This window comes from Megalops cyprinoides, chromosome 18, assembly GCF_013368585.1.
Source record: "Megalops cyprinoides isolate fMegCyp1 chromosome 18, fMegCyp1.pri, whole genome shotgun sequence".
Lineage (NCBI taxonomy): Eukaryota > Metazoa > Chordata > Actinopteri > Elopiformes > Megalopidae > Megalops > Megalops cyprinoides.
Window position 1 is genome coordinate 15,887,357 of NC_050600.1, and position 25,254 is coordinate 15,912,610.

The 25,254-nt window shown below is 40.3% G+C and overlaps 1 protein-coding gene across 1 annotated transcript in view; it reads right to left on the reverse strand.

Moving 5' to 3' along the window:
• Positions 1 to 25,254, reverse strand: part of LOC118793246 (catenin alpha-2) — a 305,116-nt gene that overhangs the window by 250,442 nt on the left and 29,420 nt on the right. The window contains exons 3-4 of the mRNA XM_036551323.1: positions 5,577 to 5,772; positions 353 to 519 (exon numbers count right to left, since the gene is read on the reverse strand). Coding sequence (XP_036407216.1) covers positions 353 to 519; positions 5,577 to 5,772 — 363 coding nt within the window. The remainder of the gene's footprint in view (positions 1 to 352; positions 520 to 5,576; positions 5,773 to 25,254) is intronic.

Consider the following 25,254-nt stretch of genomic DNA (forward strand, 5'->3'; position numbering starts at 1 on the left):
ATACATCCACTGACTCGCTGACTGAGTGGCTTCTACAGTAATAACAGTATTGGAGCTAGTAGCCAGTGGATGGCACATTTTCAGTTATTCATTCAACTAACCACAAAGTGCTAATTAATATTCATTAGTGTTGAGTCTCCTCCACAACTTTCAATCAAACGGCAAAGTGGTCTCACCATAATTTGCAGGGAAAAAAAATCAAGTGCCTTCAAGTAAAATCTTGCATGTTAAAGCCAAGTCTTGCTTTGACTGAAATGCCCAGTTAACTGCTGGTACAGGGAGGGGCACTGTTCAATGACGTCCAATAAAAATTTGCAGTGAGTTTTCAAAGAGAGAAAGGAGGGGCACGTACGATTTTGAGGTGGGCCAGCAGCCTCATGACGTCGGCCATGTCGGCAAGGATGAGCAGGCGGGTGACAGCCGACAGCAGGGCACGGGCCGCCCTCACCATGGTGCCCCTCTTCACGGAGGAACAGGGGTCGTCCGCAAACTCTGACGACGCCAAGTGCATGGTCTCACCTGCAAGTGCCACAGACACATCACAATTTACATTACATTACATTACCTTACATTATTGGCATTTAGCAGACATTGTCATGCAAAGCAACCTACATACGTTGCAATTTCTTGAACGATGTTACCCATTTATACAGCTGGATATTTACTGAGGCAATTCTGGGTTAATACCTTGCCCAAGGGTACAACAGCAGTGCTCCAGTGGGGAATCAAACCAGCAACCTTTCAGTTACAAGTCCTGCTCCTTACCACTATGCTACACTGCTACAGCTCAGCCAACAATAGTGTACGAAACTGGGGACTTCCGTATCATCTGACAATATTTTATTCTTACAAGGCCTTCAGAAATCTTACATATCCTAAATCCACTCCTTTGTCTGATTTTACAAGTATTTATTTGTGGTGACTTTCGCAAGCCACAATCCAGGATATGGCGCTGACTCAATGTGCTTGGTCTGAACCCATGACATGCTTTATGTCCTCCACTTTTGTTTATTTGTTTTTGATAGCAAGGTAATGAAGGCAGCAAAAAGTTGAAAATGTTGATATCTACAAGGCAAAAGGGATGTGCAGCCTACTTAATGAGGGACTTGCTGCAGAACATCTCCTGGTTGGAAATCACATTCTTTTGATCCAGATCACAAGCAAACTGCAAGCCTTGTAAGACATGTCACAAAAAAAGATGCAGCTTGTGTTGAGAGAGAGAGAGAGCACAGCTTTTCATACAATTTTCAAAAGCTAATTTTCTACTTTTTGTGTTTTATTCAACCGTAAGCGCCCTGCCCAAACTTTACAGTGAAGTATTCATAAAGTACACCTTTCAGCCACATGGGACCACTTGACCAATCTACAAACCCATTCCTTAATTTCTATGATTAGGCCTAATTGCCTAATTGATTTCATAGCTTTAAGCACAGCATAGATTCTTTGTATGAGCAGCTTCCCTTGGTTCCACTGAGACCTTCTGAGGCTGGCAGAAAGTTCATGCTCTCTGGGGACCTGAGTTACAGAACAAATGGTGAAGTGCATCAGCATTACCAGCAGACTCCTGGCCCATGGAGTGTGGTGGAATCAGTGCATGACTCCATGCTACCCATTTACACAACGCTCAAATCTTTTCACTTTTCACCATTCTATTACAGAGAAAAAAAAATCCTCTAGTCAAAACAGTGTTATATAATGAGGATGAGGGAATGCCACCTTCACAGTTTGCGTAAATTGAAATGGAGCCTCACTTCACGGGAGCCACAGAAAAAGTGACACACACTCCCTCATCCGAATATACCCAAAACAGACTTAAATGAAGCTTGGAGTGCCTGTGCTTAAACTGTTTTAAATTAGTAGAATGGATTGTAGTTCAATTACTGGCATTGACAGCGTATGAATTGGAGGATGATAATGCCTTTACTGTAATGAGTTCCGGTCTAAAATAAAGGAGCCTAAGAGAAGCCACCCAAGTGTAACAGACAGAATGGAGAATTCACCGGGTTACCTGAAGCGTGGAGGCACCTCTTCATTAAAGATGACAATGACAGACACATGCACAAAAAAGCCCTGAGATATCAATGGCTTTCACATAATGTAATGCAACAAATGAATCCACAGACCATATGTATGCTCAAGACTGCTGGATTTGGAAAAAAAAAATGAAATTCAGTATGAGGCTACTTTCAGGCGGGCTTTCAGTGAGGTTTGGTGAGCTTGACTAGAGAGCCCTGGGAATGAATCACAGTACATAATTAAATCAGGGAGAAATATGAAGTCATTAAAAGTTTTGGCTTCAAGGTCATGCATCCTCATCATGATCTTCGGCTGATTAGTCTTGGGCTAACAAATTCGTGTATGGTTCAAGCCGGAGAGTGCTGCACAGGCAGGGCTTGGGGATATGAAGGAGAAGGCCTAACCTTGTGCTACCCAGTGCTGTGAAACAGAGGCATACTGACAGAATGGAAAATCACCAGCCTCTTGGAGATACAGCTCCACAGCATGGGCTTGACCTGTTCTCCATATCATAGAGCAACTGCAGATAGTATGCAACAGTAGTTTTAACACTCTCCTATCTATTACAATCCATGGAAAGTTCCTTAACTAAAACTGAAACATTGGTTTTAAGGACCTAGAATCACAGCCATGACTGGCTATTAGTATATATCATAAAAGTCAACCTGTTTTGCATGTTTTATGTACTGTAGTTGTATTCTCTTAGTAACTATGCATGAATTATTGTATATGTAAGGAGTGAAATACAAAAAACACAAAAGTCTTTTACCTATGTGACCCACAGTATGGTGCTTTTACAACAATACAATGTCTGTACCAAAATATTACCTTACAACTCAAATAATTTACAAACTCAAATTTAAAACTGATACATACTTCTGTAACAGATTTGTCAATTTGAAATTGAGCAAAGTTTTTATTTCTGTTCATCATTTTATGTCAGTCACACTTTGAGTAATGTTCACATTCTGAGTACAGATTGTGAAGTTGGTCTAGTCTTCCCTTTTCAGTCAAAGCTCTATTAACACAACGCATTTCTCTTCCGGAGATTTCTCCCCCTTCTGCTCAGCGTGCTGCAGCCAATCACACGCACACCTGGTCAACAGCATTGGCAGGGGGATGGAGTGTGATTGATCGTCCCCTCCTGAGAAGAGATTTTTGCATTAGTACCTCTCGCAGAGGGCTCCAAACAAGCGGCTCCACTCAATAAATCTCAGAGAAAACCATTGAGGCAGTGGGGGCTGGTAGTAAACCACAGGTGCAGCTAATCCATTTCACGCTCTGAAATGCACGCTCGTCAAAGCTGTCAAGAAGATTAGCATAGAATAAACAAAAAGTGACAACAGAGTTCTGCAGGCCCTGAGTATCATAAATGGAACCATTCTGGGGTCAACATGTGCTCCCAATACATAGGAGGCACAACATAAGTTGGATGTTCACGGATTTCTATCTCATGGTAGCAGTCAGACGAATCGTTGATTCAAACCACAAGCTTCACTCAACCACTCAACCACTTCCATGAGTGTTGTATATAAAGTTGTGTGAGGCGGACTGAATGAAGAGGTCAACTGTTTTAGTACCAAAGACTATAATATTGCACTCCACCATTTGTTTTCACTGAATTGTTTGAGAAAAGTGCTCACTTTTGCTGAAAATGCTATAGCAGGCTACTGTTAAGGGACTTGCTCCCAGCAGTACCAATGGGTGACGTCTCTCAGCTTACGGTACAGAGCGCACAGCGAAAGGTGTCTGCAAACTCAGATAGCAGGTTTCCCACTCCTGCTCATTAGCTTTGCATGGTATGATGAGATGAGGCGGCTCCGTTCTGGGGGGCTCAGGAGAGCTCAGAGGACACATGCGACTCAGCCAATCTGCTGCAGCGGTGGCAGGGGAATTAAACCTGCCCAGGGGTGAAAGAGCACCGAGCCACAGGAAATGAAAAGAGCTTCGGTGCCACAGCACTCCGACAGGTAAAAGAATGGGGCAGGTCAACGCTTCCTATCAGGAGCAGAAATTATAGCCAAGATACTGACTATAATAAGGCAGTGCTAATTAAAAAAGAGGCAATGCAGCAGTTCTGTGCAGAGACTAGTTCCATCTGCTTTCCATTGCTGAATCAAAATAAACTAACTGGCAGTTTATTTTCCACTGTGTGACACTGCATTCAATTATCCTTGCCATTTTGAGAAACCATGTCACTCTGTACTCAAGCCTCCAACACATCCTTGACAGGAGGACCCTGTTCAAATGAGACTCAGGGCAAATGGGTTCCTTTCTGTGTTTGCCTTTATTGGTTTTCACCTGGATTGACTTCCAGCAGGTTAAAGCACCCAACTCTTATGCCCAACATTTATTGATGTAGTGTATATGCAAATATCAAATTCCCTAGACAAAAATATGTATTAAATAAATACAGAACATATATTTATTCAATGTTGTCATATGTGAAGCCATTTGTGGGAATACAAGATTTTTCAGCTTGATGTACTTGAATAAATAAGTTTGTATTATTGTATGAAACGTTTAAGTGAACCACAAGCTAAAGGTTAGTTGGCCCTTTTTGTGACCTTGGCAGCTGACTTCATCCACTCTCAAAAATAATAAAGAGCTCTCTATCGTTACCACACTGTCAAGGCCACCTGAACAAGGAGAGATTTATTACTACTATTGCCCTCGCTGCAGTGTGTGTGTTTGAATGTGTCTGAACGTGTGGATCTGTGTATGTGTGTATGCTTGTACAGACAGAGGTGCATATATGCATATTTGTGCATCTGTGTGTTCAGTTACATACAGTATAATAGCTGCAAGTATACACTGTCATACTGGATCTCTGATGACTTCTAGGAAAGCCTGTTTCTTCTGATAAACTATTTTGGGGATGTCATCCTAGAGTTAGGCATAATAATACCCAGTCAGGGACTGAACCCTAGAAATACTCTTACCATACTGTTTTTATCCCACAGTTTTCTTGCAGGGTTTTTATCCCTAGAATATACATTTTAAAAATTTAACTTATGTATTGCAACTCGCATCATTTACAGCATAGCTAAATAATAGTCACATGGATGACCCACCAAACACCCCGGGAGAGAGAAAGAGTTATTCCAATGTCTGAGAAGGTCTATGAAGGTATAAACAGATACCCATTAAATTGAACGGGAGCTATACTGAGGTACTGTACATTTCCACATGAAAGAGTTAAACTTACTGACCAAAGAAAGGCTATCGCATACCGAATGAAACTTTTCGGGTGATAACAAAAGAAGCCTCCTTATAATGAGTTGGTGTTTGATTTCTATGTTGAACAGTATGATGCCATGATAAATCCATGTTCAGATCTGAGCAATAAAGACCAAAGAATATATAAACATCTCCACTACTGCAGCCACTGCTACTGCTGGTGCTTCTGCTATGACTTTTGTGCATCGCTTTGGATAAAAGTGTCTGTTAAATGAATAAATGTAAATGTACTACTAATTATAATAATATTTGCATTTTTTCAAAATGAGAATGAGGGTTAGTCATTTGCTTGTCATTAGAGCACATCTGCAGTGCGTCACCTTGCTTGCGGACATCATCGACTGCGGCGATCAACTCCTCCTTAAGTTCCTCACTCTCCTTGGCGATCTGCTCGCCCTTCTCCAGGAAGTTCTGGGTGGCCTGTTCCACTGATGTAGCCAGCACGTGTGCCTTCTTGGAGCGCCCCTTCTTTTTACTCGATGGGCCTTTATTACTGGTGTTCACCAGTGTAGTCACCTGTGGGAGACAGGAAGAAGATGAGGAAGAGGAGTCTCTGAGTCACATGATTCTGGTTTCACACAAGACAATGCCGAAGAGCATGAAACATCTGTACTAACTTGTGCCAAATCCCATTTTAACATTCCAGTCCAGTAACAAGCACCAGGGCAGAATGTTTGAGGTGAGCAGCACAATACATCAAATGACACTTGAGCAAGTGAAATAAACCCTTACTGTTTTATTATGTGTAAATTAATAACATCAAAAAAGACGGAAATATTTGATCGGGTCCAGGCAATTGTGAGACAGAATTCTCTACGCATCATCTACTGTTCAATGGGTCCAGTTATAATGTAAAGGCAATCAATTCACATAACACAACATTCAGGCCCTTCTAAGGTGTGACAGCACAGAACAACAGCCTCTTCCAGAAGGCGATAAACTTCCTCTTAAAATGATCCTCTCATTGAGAATCTGATTGAAAATGGCTTCATAAAAGTGAATGTGTTGTGCCATCAATCCCTCTGACAGCTCCACTTAATTAGGCTGTTGCCTCCCCAGCTTTCCCACAACGCGTGGCCCATGCTGAGGCATGAATGCCATCTCTCTTTTAGTCTGAATAACTTTAAGAGCAAAATGAAGCAGTGATGGGTAATTTATCACAGTTTCTGAGACTTTTAGATATGATTCAGTGTGCTCACTGCGAAAGTCAATTAGACATGCATGAGTCAAAAACAATAAAGGAGCTTTGTGAAGGTGGTCTCTTTTCAACCATAATGCAAAACTAAAATCTTTAATTAAGTATAATATCAAAATATCCATTATTCCTTGTTTTGCCCTTCAGACATCTTCTGGGCATAAAAAACATCCATTCATATCAGCGGGGCGCCATTTAGGGATTCCTAACTTTTAATTTCTCTCTCTAGTAATGTCTCTAGAAACACTGAAAGCTTGCCTGTAAAAAGAACAGTAAATAATCTGAATATTATACATATTTTTTGTTCTGTCTTACATTTTTCTATTCAGTAGCATAAGAAAGTAATTCCAATATCTTATTGACAGAGAATATTACTGATATTTTTGCAAAAATGTTTGTTATTGTAATCTATACCCAGTCTTTTACTGCAATGCTTATAGTATCCTATTAAGTGTCTGATATAAAAACTACAGTAGATTATTACAGTTCTACAGTAATATCTCTACATGCACTGTATGATAATATTATTTTAGAGTACCACAAAATGTTGTATTTAATACATAATATAAAGATATTATTTCAACAAAAACGTATTCCTTATTGCATGTCATATGGAGCATGCTATAACCAAGATAACACATTTTGCTTTACATGAAACGGGGCTCGTATCATTTCTAAGTACAGGAAAGAATTGGTAAATAGGAAAATCAGCTTGTAGTAAGTGGATGGGATGTAAAAAGAGGCAACAACTTTTCCATGTTGTGGGATGCAGAAACACAGCATATAACATGCACAAATGACTTCCACACAAATGTTTTTAGAGATGTATTGAACTAAGAAGTACCACTGAGATCGCTTCAGGGAGACCTTGACATTTTAGACATAAAACAGACAATGACACAAATAAGACAATGATCATAAAACAAGTTCAACAATGACATGACAATAATAACTAAGGAACAAGCACGGAAAACAACAACATAACCCTGCAAACCCTGGGGGCAGCAGACTCTCATGCCCAACAAAGAGCAGATTCTATTTCATTTATTCAATATAAAATTTAAAGCCTCAAAACTGACGAGGCTATTCTTACATGTATTTGCTTAGGGTATTTTTTCCTCAGCGTGTATAAATTCGCATCCTCTGAATTTTTATCTTCGGTTCTCATAATTTTTATATTATTTCTAAAGCAAGCTGACAAAGGCATCTGAAATGCACTTAACAAATGCTCTTTTACATAACCAATATGACTCATTCCACATGTTTCACTAATGATAGTATCCCTGAATCAAATAAAGGTATAGTCAAGGTACTATACAAAATGCCTGAATAACAACAAAGCACACAAACAGACTACATATGCAGCATTTCTCTCTGTCCATCCACCATCAACACATCAACCAAAAATTGACATTAGGTGAAATTATGAAGTCACCTGCCCTTGTGACAGCTACCCTATGGCCTGACTGAAACAGAACAATGTTCAGTCTGGGGTCATTATGTAGCCCATTGTGTGCCATTCAGTGGCCATCAGAGCCTCCATTTCACCTGTCATTCCAGTCACTTCCAGAGGAAAGATTGGCCAATTGGGAGTAATACATTCATCAAGTTAAGAAATGCTCCATACATTATTCTAATTACAGGTCATATCCCTTTAAATTACTCATCAAACAGTGCTGGAAATGGATGAAAAAACTATTTAAAGACCTTTATGAATGATGAATGATTAGAATCTTTTACTTCAAGGTGCTGAACAAAACGTTAACCTGACAAGTGAAGTTAAAAGGAAATATTCGCAATTCATTGAAAAGTAGGCTGTCTGCAACCCAAGACCAGGATTGCTAACCGAAAATCAAAATGTTCATTAAGAACTCAGCAAACATGTTTCTAAAAATGTACAGACATGCAAACAATCATAAAGAAAGCACACTATAAATGCTAATTAGCAAAGAAGATAATCATATAACAAAAAATAAATAAATAAAAGGGAGCACAGAACTCCCAAACTGTGACTGGATCTGTGCATTTTACAGGTACGATAGACACCGTGACGTTACGGCACCGCTACAGGTAAGTAATAGTCACATTTGGAAGTCTGTTGATTGCGAAAAGAGCCGCCATTAGCTGGTGCTGCAGCAGCCCGTTCCTCTTCATGGTGTTGATGGGGCGAAAAGCACAGTGTCAGCTTCGGTGTTCATCGGTGCGTTACTGACAGACATGACATGAAACCCGCGCAGCAGAAGACACCTGATGTCGTTCAGCTCAGACTAGAATGGATGTGCTCTCTGATGTCATCTGATGTGGGACTAGATTGAAGGGAAGTGAAACAACCCACGCACTGACCCTGGGAATAACAGGGAGATCAAATGAATGTAAACCCTATAGAGTATCTGCAAAATGGCTTAGCGACAGAACACCAAGTCCCCATGAAAAGATTGTAGCACATAAAGGCAGATACTAAGCATGTAAAAACAGAATGTAAAGAAAGCTGAAAAAGAGCAACAATCCAGGTTTGTAGTACCTCTTTAGACCAGTATAATCTACTGCTCACAAAGGCGGGCCTTTAGATATTGCTGACAACATGCGTTTCTTTGTTGTTGTTTTTGGTGAAATAGGCTGCAAAGCATTTGTACAAACTTTCCTCCACAGACTGCAGATTAAATAAAGCTTCAGCTGATACGTTTCCCCCATTGCCTTTGATTTCATCAATGCAATTAGTAGAGTTGGGTTTTGAAATGGCTTGCATCGTTACATCCACTGACAGTAATTGGCGATTGTTAGCCCCACAACAAATGGTATATCAATGGCTTCTACTGGAATACCTGCTTGAGTTAGCATATATTTTGTGGCAGTACAGTAAAAAGGGATATGATGGGTCACTTCAGAATCATTCCAAATATTTCAGAACACTGCAGCATGTCTTATGTTGTTCTTTATCTGCTGTAGTTGTTAAACTATTCTCTTTCTCATAGCAGATCTCTGTAAACAGTCTTCCATTATTATCATTGGTTAATCAATTTTTCTCATTCACCACTGCTTTCCTTACTGTAGAATGAAGTCGCAGCTGTGAAATGTATGACTATTATTTTCCTCTGCCCATTGAACTGCACTTGGTTTCACACACGGACTTCCATCTCTTTTTAATCACTGTCTTTTTTCAATATCATAAATTATTACAGGAGCCGAGGACTGAGACTACAACAATCCTCTTTCACCTCCATTAGTTTTCAGCGACAAATTTAAATAAAGGATAGTCCTTTCTACCCACAATCCTGTTCTAGTGCTTTCATGCTTCACTTCCATTAATTCATCGTCTGTGTAAAAGAGCCTTCCCATCTCATCTGCAGGCTTTTCAGAACAGCCCAGTCAGAGCTACTGTGAGCCAGAGATGAATGGCCAAGACTGACTCCAGCTCCGTGGGCTATGGCAAAGCTGTTCTTCCTTTGTACAGCATCTAGTGGACTGTCAAGAAAAACATAAAGTGCATGCATCACCAATTAGAGCTTTCTTCTTTTAACTGTCTTTTCCCTTTATGCCTTATTATTTTTCTTTTGTGTTTTTTTTTATTATTTTTGCTGTTTTTCCCATTGACATAAGTATTAGTTTAGGAGGGCAGAAACAGCTTGTGTAAAACTAGGCGTGGGGAAACGGTACCTTGAACTGGGGGTTTTTAATCATCTCAGTTAGTTCTCTGACCCGTCAAAAAGAGCAGCAAGGCAGGGTGACCCGATGCTAATGTCCTATCCACCCCAGGAATAGAGTATACGGTGACGGTTCTGCCAAGACTGATCTTATTAACACCCCCTCCATTGACAAGAGTCTCTGCTTGAATAAACAGAGGAGGTCCAGGCTCAAGTCTGTTTCTATGGGGACAGCAAAAGTTCAGTCTACTGAACTTTCTAGTCTGCTACGTAAGACAAAAATTGGTATATACTTAATGTGCAGTTTTGTCCTGAATTATGCAATAACAAACATAAAAATAAAACTGCCACTTTCAGATTTAGTTGTACATAGCTACAGGATTTTTTAGCTATAGACTACAGACTTTCTACCTTCTATATTTGTGGATAATCATAGTTTTTGACTGATTCAAATATTTATTCTATTGACTGTTTTTACTCTGCCATTGGATAGCTTTCCCTGCAATGATCAAAAGAGAAGGCTCCTTTGAAAAATAAGGTCTAACTCAAAGCTCAGCAAAGTCCCACAGTAATCCCACAGCAATGCATACATATATACATGCATGTGAATTATCAATATACGTACTCATTTTATATGATGAACAAAGGATACAGAATAAAATGTATTATGAATCACAGTAAAAACGTGCCTAGTGATGCACTCTGATTAAATACATTGCTTACAAATTCATTCAGTACATACATGATCCCTCACACATACTTCACACATACCACATACCTGAATTTAGTCCCTTAAACAAATGGATCATGCATTATTTCTACATAAATGTATGAAAAATGCACGTGACCTATCCATATGACTCATACACTGTCACATAAGAGTAGAATGCAATATGGTACAAAATGAAGGGGATTTTAGCGCAGGAATTACTGTACTTTTTAAATTCACACCACAACAAATTTTACTACTTTTAATCTAATGCCCTGTACATAAATCTGACACATTGGCCAACACAGCACAGTACAGTCCAACATACTGCATATCAACATATGCAAACTGCTGTTCTAGCTAAAAAGATCTCTTGTTCCAGCTGTCACCGTAGACTCTGAGGCTGTTTTCACTACAGGCTGCAAAGACTCAGTTTTTACCCACACACTCCATGACCCAGTTTTGACCCACCAAGAAACTCAACAGCATGATCCATGAAAAATAAGAATGACAGTCTCATTCAGAATAGTACTGGAAAGTCTACTATTCCTCCCTGAAGGTGCTTAAGACAGCATCAGTACCAACAGTCACAAAGCATCTTGGACTTTTGAGTCCCACTGGGCTCAACGCCCAGTACCGCAGCAGAGAGAAAAGAAGCAGGAACTCATTCATTACACAATTACATGGAACCCTGCTTTAGTTCACTGCAAGAATCTCTACATCGCAGCAGCAAATCAAATTAGGTTCAGCCTATTATTATATTAATGCATATTAAATACAGGTAATAAAACTACCCAACCTCCAAGGAAATTAATGAGAAGAGTAGAGAAGGCCTCAACATTAGGGCTGCAGCGGTATACAAATTTTCTTCAAAGAATGTCACCTTGCGGTTTACAGTAATACCGCAACCAAACCCCCCTGTGATTAATTATTCATTCATTTGACGTTACTTGTCCCTTAATATATGATCTAGTGGTACTATCGCAACTATCGCTACCACTATAGGCCTAAAAGCATTGAAAAAAGAACCAACAAAGACAGGACTAACTGTTTGTTGGCTTTGTTGCTTCTTGTTTTTTAAAGCCTACAATTATTTTTGTGTCATTGTAAATAGGCTAATTCAGGCTTGAATTTTATTAAAAAAAAAAAAAACTAGGCCACCCCCTATTTTGACTAATGCACCAAATAGCTAACCATCGCAGACTTGTTCGTGCCTCGTTCGCAATAACCAGCAAGGGATTTAATTTACCAGAATTGGGGGCACTAGGTTTATTTTAAAATAGACTACTTAAATTACAGTTTTTAATTCCTTAAACTCCTTATGCTCAGCAGCTGCTGGCAATTTCAAACGTAGCCATGTAACAGAAGCAAAAAAGAAAATATATGTATTAAACAACAAATACGTCTAACCTAAACAGTCATACAATCATTTGGTGCGCAAACATCGTTTCTACTGTTTTATCGATTTCAAAAGACAAAAATCCACTGAGTCACTGAGGCCATTGCCTAGGCTAATTTTACTACTTTATTCATGGCGTGCATTTCAAACACCATATAAAATGCTAAATATTTGATTGATTTACTTAAAACTAAAGAAATAGTTAATACACACATTTAAAAGCATTTTACGTGAGTTTGGTTATGCATTATAATTAATAAACATGGGTATAGACAGGGGTTATCATACATTGAATGTTTTCCTCCATAACATTATTTGTTGACAGTTGCAGTTGCTCATTAGTTTTCAACACCAGACTCGCAAACCACTTCTCCTCAGTGTCAGTCCTCTCGATTGATTTGATTGGTCAGTCGACCAGAAGGTTACAATGATGTGATGCGCTTGCTAAATGTTATGTGTATGCTTAGTGCAGAGGTCTGGGCGTTTTAGAATCGTTTTCTCGTCCTCGTGTGGAGAGATTTTAAAAAACCGCGTGTACTGTGGACGTGATCCTTTTCAAAGCTGATAGAAAAAAGTGAATTCTCGAAAATATCCGAATGTGTGTAGACAAGGCCACAGACCAAGCCAAACGCTACATGAGGATGGCAGCACTCTCAGATAAGGGAGAAAAAAAAACCTGTTATGACAGTAATGGCGGTGACGGGCTAAACACCACGGTACACCTCCTAATACCGCAGTATGGCGGTGATGCGGTTATTGATGCAGCCCTACTCAACATACTATGAACTTTACTAAGCATCACATCCATTTCAAGTGTGGACATAATGAACGCTTAATGTCTAGGGGCACACAGTCATATGTTTTAATAGGAACACAGGTATAATTACACTATGTTAACACACATTACAGAGAAATACAAATAAGCTATGAGAACAGGTTCCCAGGCAAGGCAGTTATGCTATTTATCACGTAATGGTGCTCTGAAGTGTGAGAGCTAAGGAAAGGAAGGAAACAGAAAGAAAGTTTTATATATATGGTTGCTATTCACTGTTTGACTTTACTTTTCAGCCTCAAAAGGCAGTGCTCTGTAAATCAGTCTAAAATCAGAATACTTTTGTTGGTGTTCCTGTTGTTCTTGCAGGATACTGCAGGAGACAATCAAGAAAAGAACTTGGAGAACAATTTTTGCTAATCGCTGAAATGGAAGCAGCCCTACTGACTATCCGTTCCGCTAAATAACAGCCTCTATATTCCTCTCTCCATCAAGCACAGCATGTTTTCTTCCACCTGTCCACAATAGGCCAAAGCTAATCTGATTTATGATCCATGTTTACATGGCAGATCCCTTAACAGATGCATTATGGTTATGCTTTTACCACCTCTGATGCCAGGTGTTGCTTTTAAAGACTAGACAACGGATGCAATCCATCAGCCCAACATCACACACTCCCAGGTCTGGTGTTGGGTAGTACAGGAATAATACATTAGACTAAAACCAAGAGAAGCAGCATTATATTTTATATCTGTGATGTAAAAAAAAAGTTATTTCAATCTTTCACATTGTTTTGAAATGTTTGGCTGTGTTTGGTTTATCCATGGCATGAGAGTGAAACAATAATTTGTGTAAGTGTAAGGAACATAAATGAACCTAAAAAGTATATGAGTACTTACCTATGCCTATCTAATCTTAATTTAAGAATCATATTTTCTCTAATATAAAAGGTCTACTCAGTGAAATATCTTCCTGGCACACATTAAACACCTATACAGCCTAGTGGCATTAAATTTGATCTCATGTGCCAGATGCTGTTCAGCTGGCAAAGATCTTCCACCGGTGCAACCTGCAGAGGCTGCTACAAGTCATAAGAGCACATGAATGAGAATGGTATAGTTAATGAGAACTTTGCAATCTGCTCCAATTGTACATATCTGCTGCTGGTCTCCTCCTGGTTACTCCTGTAACAACAGAGACTGCAGCATACACTTTCCACTGCAAGAAAACTAACAGGAGCCGAGCCAAAAGAGCAACAGCAAAAAAAGAAAAGCAAGCATCCATGTAGCAAATGACCTTCCTTTCAACACAACAAGAGACAGTAAACCTGTAACAAATAAATAAATTATTGTGCAGCAACCTAACCTTTTCTACAAGCCATGAAGCATTTGGCCCCTGCTTTTATGAGTAATCAATAACACTAACCTAAAGGCATGGATTAAATGCCAGCCCGTCTCTCCCCCATGCACACGGCAGCACTGTTTTTCCTCTGCAGTAAATCTCAGTGGCTCCGAAGTCAATGCAATTTTCCGCCTGCAGTCTTTCCTGTCCCATGTTCCACACCAGAGCAGACCTGAGCTCTGGGGCCCTAAAGCCACACAAGAATAACCTTTTTACGAAAAATTACCCCCCGATTACATACCCTACAACATTCATTTGATCACGCCGAGACTACCATCACTAGGTACCATTTCCTCATTAGCTACAGTCTACTTCCAATGGCCTGATTAATGCGTGAAGGCATCACTGTGGTGTGATCAAATTCTGCTGCTCTTCAGCAAGAGCGGGAAGATGGAAATAATGCACAAAAAGCAAAGGAAAGAGTAGCAGCTGCACTCCCACCCATACATACACGTCGCAACTGCTCCTGTCCTGAAAGAAAGACCAGAGAAGATCAGAGATGACATGATACAGATGGGGAACTGATGTGGGGCATTCAGGCAGCATGGCCACGAGGCCTTTGGTAGGTAAACACCCCTCTCATCCAACAGAGGAAGAAATTACATCCCCCCCAGACGCGGAAGGTCAAACCGACCCTCTGCGATTTTCCAATCAGCAGCAGACAATCTGAGTCTAATGAGCTCTGGGGGAAAAAAAAACAGGCCTTGAATCTCATCTCTTCCGCTTTAACATTCAGGTCTGTTGTCTCAGGCAGCCAGTGCAATGGGGCTGCTGCCCCAAGGAGAGTGGGTGTGGACTGTTATCACAGAGAATGGATTCTCAATGAGCTTGATGTTCTGATAGTGCTGACTCGGAGAGGTTTTGTAGGACAAAAAAAAGACAAACTAAAAGCCAAACACCAAAAACAACAAAAACACGCACGAGCACCCTGGATCTGAAGCAAAAAGTTTGGACACCCAGCTTTATTAGAGTTTATTTGACTGTTACTTTGCCCTCTATTCGGCCTGATTATAGTGTACTCTCCTTATCTTTGAAAGACACATTCAAATGAGAACTATTGTATGTTTGCTTCTTTCTTTGTTTTCTGCTTCATCATCAGTCATGTTTGAGACTGTCAAGCTCACAGTGTTGTGCATTAATGGGTGAAAGTAATGCAAGTCATTACTCATACTTAGAAACAAAGCATATTGTGGATCCACTGAGTTCAGGCCTATTTCATTTTCTTGAAATAAAGTCAGTTAGAGGGTGGAAAAGATAATTAGACTATCATATATTGCCACCTGAAGTACTTCAACAAAGACTGACAATATCAATTCAAAATGGGAAAGAAACACATAGATGACACATTTTCATCTTTTCATACCCAATTTCTTCAACTTCCTTGAACAATAAGCCTTTAGATAATGCTAAGGAAATAAACATAAAGAAGAAGAACATTAATCTTCTCAATGGGAGCTTCTAGTATATAATGAGAACAGATTTGTTTAAACTTGCAATGACTCAGTAATTTAAGGAGACTCAGTCATCCAAGGAGATTTTTTTTGAGACTTGCATCCCCTCCAGTAAATCTGAAGTTGTGTGCTAAAAAACATCTCTGATGCTTGTTTATAGTGCTCCAAATACTTCTGCTGCTTCAATTATGCTTTCATGTTTCACTTCAAAATCTTTTTTGCCATGTTACAGTAGACATTGACGCATTCATGTTCAAACGCAAAGAGAAGGCATCTGCAAATTAAGAGCATGCACAGCTTGTTGAGGAAGCTTGTCAGAGTCATGGAGATGAATTCTGCAAATAAAGGGAATCAATCTAATGAAGTTTTTCACGCTCAGTCACTTTCTACATCTCAGAAGCCAACAGAGTGCTGTTGGGCTTGTAATTATATAATAATTCTTCAATAAGCCTCCATAGTCTCCCAGGACTCCTACATGCTGTTATACACACCTGAGGAGAAAATACTTATGGGCAGACCAAACACAAGCCAGGACTGTTTACAAAATGGGAGGCAATTTACACATCCCATTAGGTGCACAACAAGGCATCAGCACTTATGTCACTCTTGCTGGGGGCATTAAGGGTTTGATTTTATTGTATTTGCTCAGTGTTGCACTATAATCCCTTCTCCATTAGTGTGCCGTGGTGTACCCAGACCATTCATAGATGTCCAGAAACTGCAAAAAGCCTCCATTTTCAGCAAGTCCTGCATCTCAAACATACAACCTGGGAGTTATTACTTACACTGGATTTAGATTTTGTCATTTGCCAGACAAAGAATGAGTACAGACTGCATCTGATAAGGTTGCTTATGCAGACTGTATGCAGGATCCTGACCACATCTGAACATTGGACAGCCTGGGGAGGCAAGATACAGTCTGAAGAGACATGTCTTAAGACTATGACTGTAGTTGGCAGGCAACTCCACATTCCTGACATCTACTGGAAGCCTATTCCATTACATTGGGGCCAAAACAGACAGAAGACACAACTAGAATGTCTGACTACAAAGAGGAGGGAACACCAGGGTTCCAGAACTTTCAGAACAGAGTGACCTGGCAAGTGCATGGTCTGATGATGGATCGAGGAGAAGGGAGAGCCATATCACATAGGTAACCTCCAGCATTTTGAAAAGAATGCAAGCCATTCCCAGTGGGGGGAGATCAGGAGGGGTGAAACAAAGACTGTGGACCAGCCAGGCAGCAGCACTGTAGATGTGATGCAGAGGTCTAACCAAACATGCAAGGAGAGGAAGGAGTTGCAGAAGTCCAGGGGGAGAGGACTAGAGCTTGGACCAGGAGATGGTTTGAGTCGGAGGTGAGACAGGGATGGCTTCTTCAGAGTGATCTAATTAAAGTGACTGCATCAAAATGCCTGTCTACCATGCAGCACCAGAAACCAGTGATACTGTAATGATAGTCATTTGGAGGGCATGGAAGCGTTTCCCTGCATTCACGCTTTTGAAAGGAGAAAAAAAAGTTTCTATTTGTACGCATGATGAGGGGTTGGTAAATAAGGGAAACATTATCCTCATGCTTGACTTTGTTTTGTAGAAATTAAACGTGAGCCAAAATGAAGGGTAAAGGGAAAAACACCATTATTCATACAAGTATTAAATTAATCAAAGGCTATTTTTACTTAAGGACTTACTGTATTGGCCAGCATAATTTAAAATATGGATTATTAAACCTAAAATTACAGAATTTGAAAGTCATAATAAACCATGATCTCTGAGAGCCAGTGTCTTCTGTCTATGTGATTACCTAATGCCAGACAGCCTGCAAATATCTGCAGTTCCCATAGTTAGAATGCACAAGCAAGCCATCAGCATGCCTTAAAGTAAACAGGTTCAGAAGAATGAATAAAAACTACAATTCTACTAAAAATTGCTTGCTAGCATTAGCTACCAACTAACAACACACAGCTATTTAGTTGGACGGGTGTTTTTTTTTAGTTCAGGAAAACTTTTAATGCTCACAGACACTTTAAAAACAGAAATAAAATTACAAGTATGCAACCAACTAACTATGTATGCTAACAGTCTATCTACCATAAATGAGGTACGGCCACAAGAATGTTAAAAATAATTTCATCAGTTAAGTTAAACCAGTGCCAGAGTTTAGAATTAATCAGCTTTAGAATGTACACTCCTTTGGAGATACTGATGAGACAATATCATAACTAATCAATAACTAATATTAAACATTAAGAATAAGCAAGGGTTAGTTCTACATAAAAGTTATATAAAGATTAATTTTAGACTAGGCTTTGTACACCCTAGTGTCAGTACCGTCCCTGACTTGTCTAGTCTGACTAGTCTTTCTCTTTCTTTCTTTTACAACTCAAGTGATGGACAACACTTCACAAAGCACTGCCCTACAAAGTATTTATACTTTATAGTTCTACAGTTGTTTACACCTGGCAGAAACTTCAGCCTGCCTGTCTGGTACAACAGTAACAAAGAAAATAAAAGTGCCAGACATGGGAAAAGTAGATCCAAATTAAATTAAGTAAGCAGTGATTACTTAATCAAGCCCCCAGTGAGGAGATCTAAGGAAAGTCCCCACAGCATGCCTATTTCTGGAGACTCATATTTTCAGACCATTAACTGTGGGCACCAGACTTACCAGACAGTAGAATTTATAGACTACTTTCCAAAAAAAAGAGAGGGAGAGAGACAGAAATTTCTTCAACTCTCTTTCCATCAGAAAAGAATATTTATTATCCTCTTCACTAAGTGATGTGTAAAAAGGGAGACCAGCTCTTCCCCTCAACTCTGTAACTTTGCAAAACATACTTTACAAAAATTCATTCATTGAGTTATCCAGCACTGCTATATTCCAAGCCCATTTGTTACAGTTTACCACTGTTTTTCATACAGTAAATTGGCTACAGCTTCGCACTTGGTTACTGCAGCAGCATTTGCCCTGGTGTTTAGCCTTGAAACACCCTCAGGTCTAGACTCATGCACATAGCAGCTTCAATCATATTTTGATAGCCCATGCACATATAGTTGTACTTACATCTATGAATTATTTGATTAGGATAGCAGGTGGACATATGAGGTTTATTTACAGCAGTGTATGACTATTTTCAACAGTGTATGGATGTGGCATGGCATTAAAGGGATAAGCACAATCTCAGATCTGAATGAACACACCTCTCTCTGGCTGTTCAGCATGCTGTGACAGTGTGGCTGATTGTGGGGGGGCTGCTGTTGTAAACGAAGACCCCCCCCACCCCCCACCCCATTCCCAGATCTGCACACGCAACTAAGCGTGCAGAACGACGCAGCGAGGTGGAGAGCGCCTCCGACAGGAACGCATCACCGTTCGACACCCCTGTCACTCTGCCTTATCACATTCGCTGCAGAGGTTCCTAACCTCGGAACTGTCTCTCACAGCCTTGTGTTCGCACCCCTCATGGAGGAAACTGTGGTGCAGAGATTTAAAGGCAAAGGGATGATGAAACACACTGTAGTTCCTTTCTAGGACAACTGTCATGTCAACAACGCAGCCAGGGAGGAGGGAGAGAGAGGAAGAGAGAGTAGTGAAAATCAGGCAAACGGTTAGATATGACAATAGTGTGGAGCAGTGGTTACATAAATGGACTCAGGAACTAAGGGGTGTGGGATTAATGTTTACAACAGACACTGCTTTTTCTTAGTCATGCTCAAGGTGCTTAACTCCTATTATAGCATCCCATCATAGAAATAAAATGCTTTATTATGTGCTCCAAATAAAGCCACCACAATTTCTGCAATTATTGGTCAAGAAAGGAGGTCATACATCGCTTTCCCTTTACTCCAAATCCAGCCCACGTACAGTGACTGTCAGCTATCATGCTAAAATTGCACAGCTTCATTATGTCTACTGAGTGATGAAATGCATGAAATGTTCCACTTAAAAACTGGCATATGTGCCCTTACAAATCTAGCGTGAAATCCTGTGCACATCTGCCACATTCACAACACTGTCCATGGAAGATCCAACAGATGTCTTTGCCTTGCTCCCTACAGAGTCCCAGGCAGATTTACTGAAGACGGTTAAAACCAGCAATCCCGCATTTGAAAGAGTCTGCATTTGACGGGAAAGACTGTAAAGCACCGATGTATGCAACTTATAGGTACATGTAATATGTCACAGAAAAGCTTTACATATATTTAGCTTTGATTTCTAACTGTCTCAATCGTGAGGCTAGATTTGTATTGTTAGCATTATTACTGATAAGTCAGATTCCCTTGGAAAACATGCCAGTTTTACCAAATGCAGTGCAGAGTGTATAATTAAGTTTAAATACAGAGTTCAAAGTAAACCGTGCAAATACATTAATTATATACATCATTGGAGCTTGCAATTACAAAACATCTGCTTTTAGCAGGCAAAGTTAAATGACACATTCCAAACAATCGCCACAAAGTAGAACTCTAAAAGGTGACAGACGGCGGAAGGAGGGTGTGTGATGTTTCAGTTCTAATTGTACAGGTGTACACTGTATACTGGCTGCGCATTTCAAGTGACAGCTGAGCAATATCTTAGAAAGGATGGATGTAGTGTGGAATTTACAAGCAAATTTGCTCATCTGAACTGTATATTGCAAGACAGTCTTTATCAAAACTTCAAATCCAACCCTTAAAACAAACAGTATGTATGGGTAGAGCGGGTGAGTTACTGAGGAACAATAATTCAACAGCAGAAATTGTCTCATCTCTAAGAGATGAAGGGAGAAAATCTAAAAAGCAGAGACAGTAGTAACACCATGCATTATGCATTGAGTTAAATGGGTCGCAGAGCCCTTTACTGCTCACTGAGCTCAGTGAGTACATTTGTCTCTGGCAGTCACAAAGCCTAGCTGTCACATCAAAACGCATCAGACTTCAAAAAGTGTCCTGCTATCTCCATTTCGTCCTGTCAGCATTGTGTTTCTGGGTCAGGGGGAGAGGGCGGGTTGAGGCACAGGGAAAGACAAACGTACTGTAAGACCGCCTGCTGGAGGGCCATGGCTTTGGTCCTGGGCTATTTTCTCACAGGCTGCAGAAGGAACCAGCTGGGCAGTCTCTATAGTAACAGCAGGAACAGTTAAAACACTGAGAACTCTTAAAACAGCTCTCTCAATCAAAATGCTTAATGTGTCCCAAACCTGCTGCACTTCTTGTGGGAACAACCTTTTTGGAAGTGTACGAACACGCAGCCGAGCGTTCTTTTTTGATCAGTTCAGTCATCGGCTCAGTAATTGATACATTTAGTAATCAACTACTGCAGATACCCTGAGGGAAAGATCATATATAAAACACTAAACTAACATTATCCTGGCTGTTTTGCATGTCCCCAGCCGCACGCCTTGTGCTTCTCATCTCCCTCCTACTTATGAGTCCCAGCACTCTGCAGCAGTAGAGGGGTTCTCATCTGGGACCATTTGCCAGGACTGATCAAGGCATGTGTGCTTCCAGCCGTGATCCTGAGCTCAGGGTGTCCCGGGAGGAGCATCTGTAGAACACACTGAAGAACACAGGCCACTGCGAGAGGAAGATGATCTTTTCTCTATCTCTGTACTCCCCTAGAAAGCTGGGTCATATCCCAAAAACTGGAGATTAGCATTTCAGTTCATCAAGTCTCAGCTACCACTCAAGTGCTGCTGGTCCCAGAACATTTTCAGTGGACTTTTGTATGTTTTACTTCTGCTTCTATATGACTACTTTACATCACATTTCATTTTGCATTAACTAGCAAGATCTCTTGCCAAACGTGTATGTTTGCTTGCTAGCTTATGATGGAGGAAAAATCCTCATGCCTGTGCTTTTGTTCTGTTTTGTAAAAACCCAACAAAATCACAACAAATGACACTTATAAAATTGTGATTATAAATGGAGCTGGTCCACACCATGAAAGGTTTCATTTCTAGTGTAAACTGTTGAAGAAATGTAAAAAAAAAAAAAAAAGGAGACACATTACATTCAGAATTTGGCAAAAATCCAACAACTGCCTAGGAAAGAGGAAAAGTACTGGCTGACAGAATATGCTACCCAATGTATTTTCAAAAATGTGAAATGCCATGTTTTTACACATTTCTTAGCAGACACTCCTATCTGGAATGACTTACACAACTTATATATGACTTTTGCTGCTTTCAGTTTATACAGTAGCATGTTTACTGAGGCAATCTGAATGAAGTGTCTTGCCCAAGAGTAGGTGCCTGCTTGGGGATTGAGCTGGCAACCACTGGGTTATGAGTTATTTCTCTTTACCACTACACCACACTGCTGCCCCATAACTGAGATAGTTGTGCTGATACCCACTTGTATAACCCTTTAATTTCTCATGGGGTAAACCTGAGGTCACTGCAGCTGTTAAACACATTAAAATTCTGCAACCCCTGTAGGACAGTGATAAGGTAATCAAAACAGCTCTGGATGCTTTATGCCACATTATGCTGCACTGTCTCCAAGCTGTCCCATGCTAGTTGTTCTGCAACTCATGTACTTTCCAGTAGTGCAGATATTGCAAATCTACACTGCATTTTAAAACCCTATGGGTCCATAACAGCTCTTTTTGAATCCTGCAGGCTCTGTGCTGTCACTGTGCAATCCATTTGTGTCATGGGTGCAGTTTTAGTTGTTATTCTAACTTCTATGTTGTTAGCTCCCGGGCCTGGCTGGCTGCAAAAACGAATGTGAAAGCAACCGTGAGAGTGATGATCTGTCTTTAAATGAAGGTCTCATCATTGACAACCTCTTTTTGGTTATGAAATTGTCTCAGAGAAGGTCTGTGATCAGTGGAAATAAATTAGGCAAATATGCCAGCTAAAACAAGATCAGGGGAGGGACTGGTGACCTTGACGTCTTCTCTGCAGCACACAGAGGGCTGCCATGCACATCTTTACCGTGCTTTCAGTGGCACAGAGGCTAATTCTGATACTAAATGCAGGGCATTAATGGGCTGGTTAATTAACTTTATTTTTAATTACAATGTTGCTGTGTCTGGTTCATTCAAATGCACCCCACCCCCATTATACAAATATGAATTCTGTAAATTTATATGCATACACTTTTTTGTATTCCTGTAGTCATATTTTTTAAGATGTCTATAAAGTATCTGGTAAATTGATATAAGGTATGTTAACACATCACACAATTACCACAAAGTGAACCAAAAGGAGAAGAAAGTAGTAACTTGCAGAATATTAAAAGTAGAGAAAGTGCCTGATGGGGGTTAGAAGAAGCATATTTTACTTTGGGAGAATTGAGAGCATTCAGGAAGACACTGCATTAAATGTCACCTTGAACAATAAACAATAAATTAAAAGAGACTCTGTGTGTGACCAAGCCTTTGAACAGATGGGCTCTGTACTGATTGTAAAGATGACATGTGCACTAATCCAAATCCTTATTTTACAAGTCCATACATAGAGCAGCTAATTGGCATATCAGTGTACAATAATATTGATCAAAGCATTCAATGTGACTCAAATGTTCAAACGTTCAAGCATTCTGTTGCTTTTGAAAATGAATTGTTTAATGGAGTCTTCTGAACAGTAGCTACAGGTAATAAATCCACATTTTAAATAAATCCACAGTTAAAAACAATACAACAAGAACAGCAAGGAAAATTGACTACCTGGAACTACAGCTATTAAATAATTAGCAGTAAATCTGACAAGAGAACCTAAGTGCTTTAATTGACAATCAAGGATCATAATGGTTGCTGTGTCACCTGGCATGTGTCACATGTGTGTTTGGCGCTCCAGAAGTGGGTAATGGCCCCATTATATCACTATATGTTTAAGTGAATATTGTGTGCCAGCGGCTGAATAGCATGTCATTGAAACATTAATACTGCATTCGTTTTATTTCCCCAATGGGAGCACTCAGTGCACAATGTGTTCCTATAGTCAAAGGAAGACACCAGAGAAAAACAGCCAGTCTTTGGGCTTACCTAATAATGAAGGCCCCTATTATATTTTCCTATTACCACCGACAGTGAACTTTAACAGAAGGCTGCAGATGGAAATGGCTGTTGAGGAAAAAATACAAGAAGCAGTTTTACTTATGAGCATGATGGATTGCTGAATTTAATATTGCATCAATAACCTCAATAAACAAGTAGCCTGCATCGACAGTGCTTCTGCAATTCGCTTTACTGCTTGAAAACCACTGGCAAAAAAAGAAGACCTTTTTGAAATCAGACATATGGCACCACTACCTTGCTCAGCTTTACAGGAAAGTAACAAAGAGAACTGCCTCTAGGATCCTGCAGAAGGCCAGAATGGAAAGATAACTGGCTAGAAGGATGTGTGCGATTTTACACACTAAAGGCCCTATCACGGCCCCTCCTCCACTCCTGGCCTGAGAGCACTCTCTGCTTGTGAATTATGGATTGGCTGGAGAGAGCAGCACCTGAAAGATATGTGTTAAACTGTGTAGTCAAGTTACATTATGCAGTGACCTTAGCCAAATTAACAGAAAACACCAGTGTACGGAGCTAGATAATAATCATGGGAGTCACATGCAAATTAATATTTCAACAGCCAAATGAGTGGAGAGGAAATGCATACATCAAACCACTAGCAGGGCAACTCCCAGCATCAGTAATTAGAAAAGAAAAGAACCCTGAAGATATGGATTTACTCTAGTCAAACAACCCTGGCAAAAAAAATGTATTGCTACAAAAACCAATTTGGGGAGGAAAACCGCAAGTGCTCTGCTGCAATAGGGAGTTTCAAAGCTGGATGGTAAGTATCCCATATTCTATAGGAAGTTCTACTTCTACTTGGAATATTCTAGTTGGAAAGTTTTGGGGAAGGCCATTAGCAGAGCGGCAGGGAGAAGAAGCCTTCACACTGCATATTGCATGCAGGATCCTTGTCAGGACCTGACACTCATGTAAAAACATCATTTCAGGAGCGTATGCTAAGATGCGGGCCGGATCATAATTTTTGCCATTCTCATTCTCTGGGCCAAGCACCTGACAGGAAACCAGGAAGCGCTTATGGCACTTAGCTCCTTCTCATTAGCAGAGCTGGGTACCAGCGTCCAGGGCTTCGGCAAGCTTCTGCTGCAGGCAAGGGACAGGGAAGAGAGACCAGCCTTGACAACTCCATTTGCACATGCCGATCTGGGGGCAGGGAGACGAGGGGCTGCTGATCAAGCAGAGACTACACTGCACCAAACCCCAGAATCCCACAGGACAGCCATTTTTTAGAATTACATTACGCTTTCTCTCTGACAACACTCATGCCCAGTCGTTGCAGAATATGACCCTGCCATCATTCCTGCAGCCAGCTGCATAACTTTGCATGAAACCTCTCTCGTAGGCTTTATACAGAACTACAAACGAGGCCTCAAAGGGTTTAAAATGCGCTGTATTTATTTATTCATTTATTTTATTTTTAAC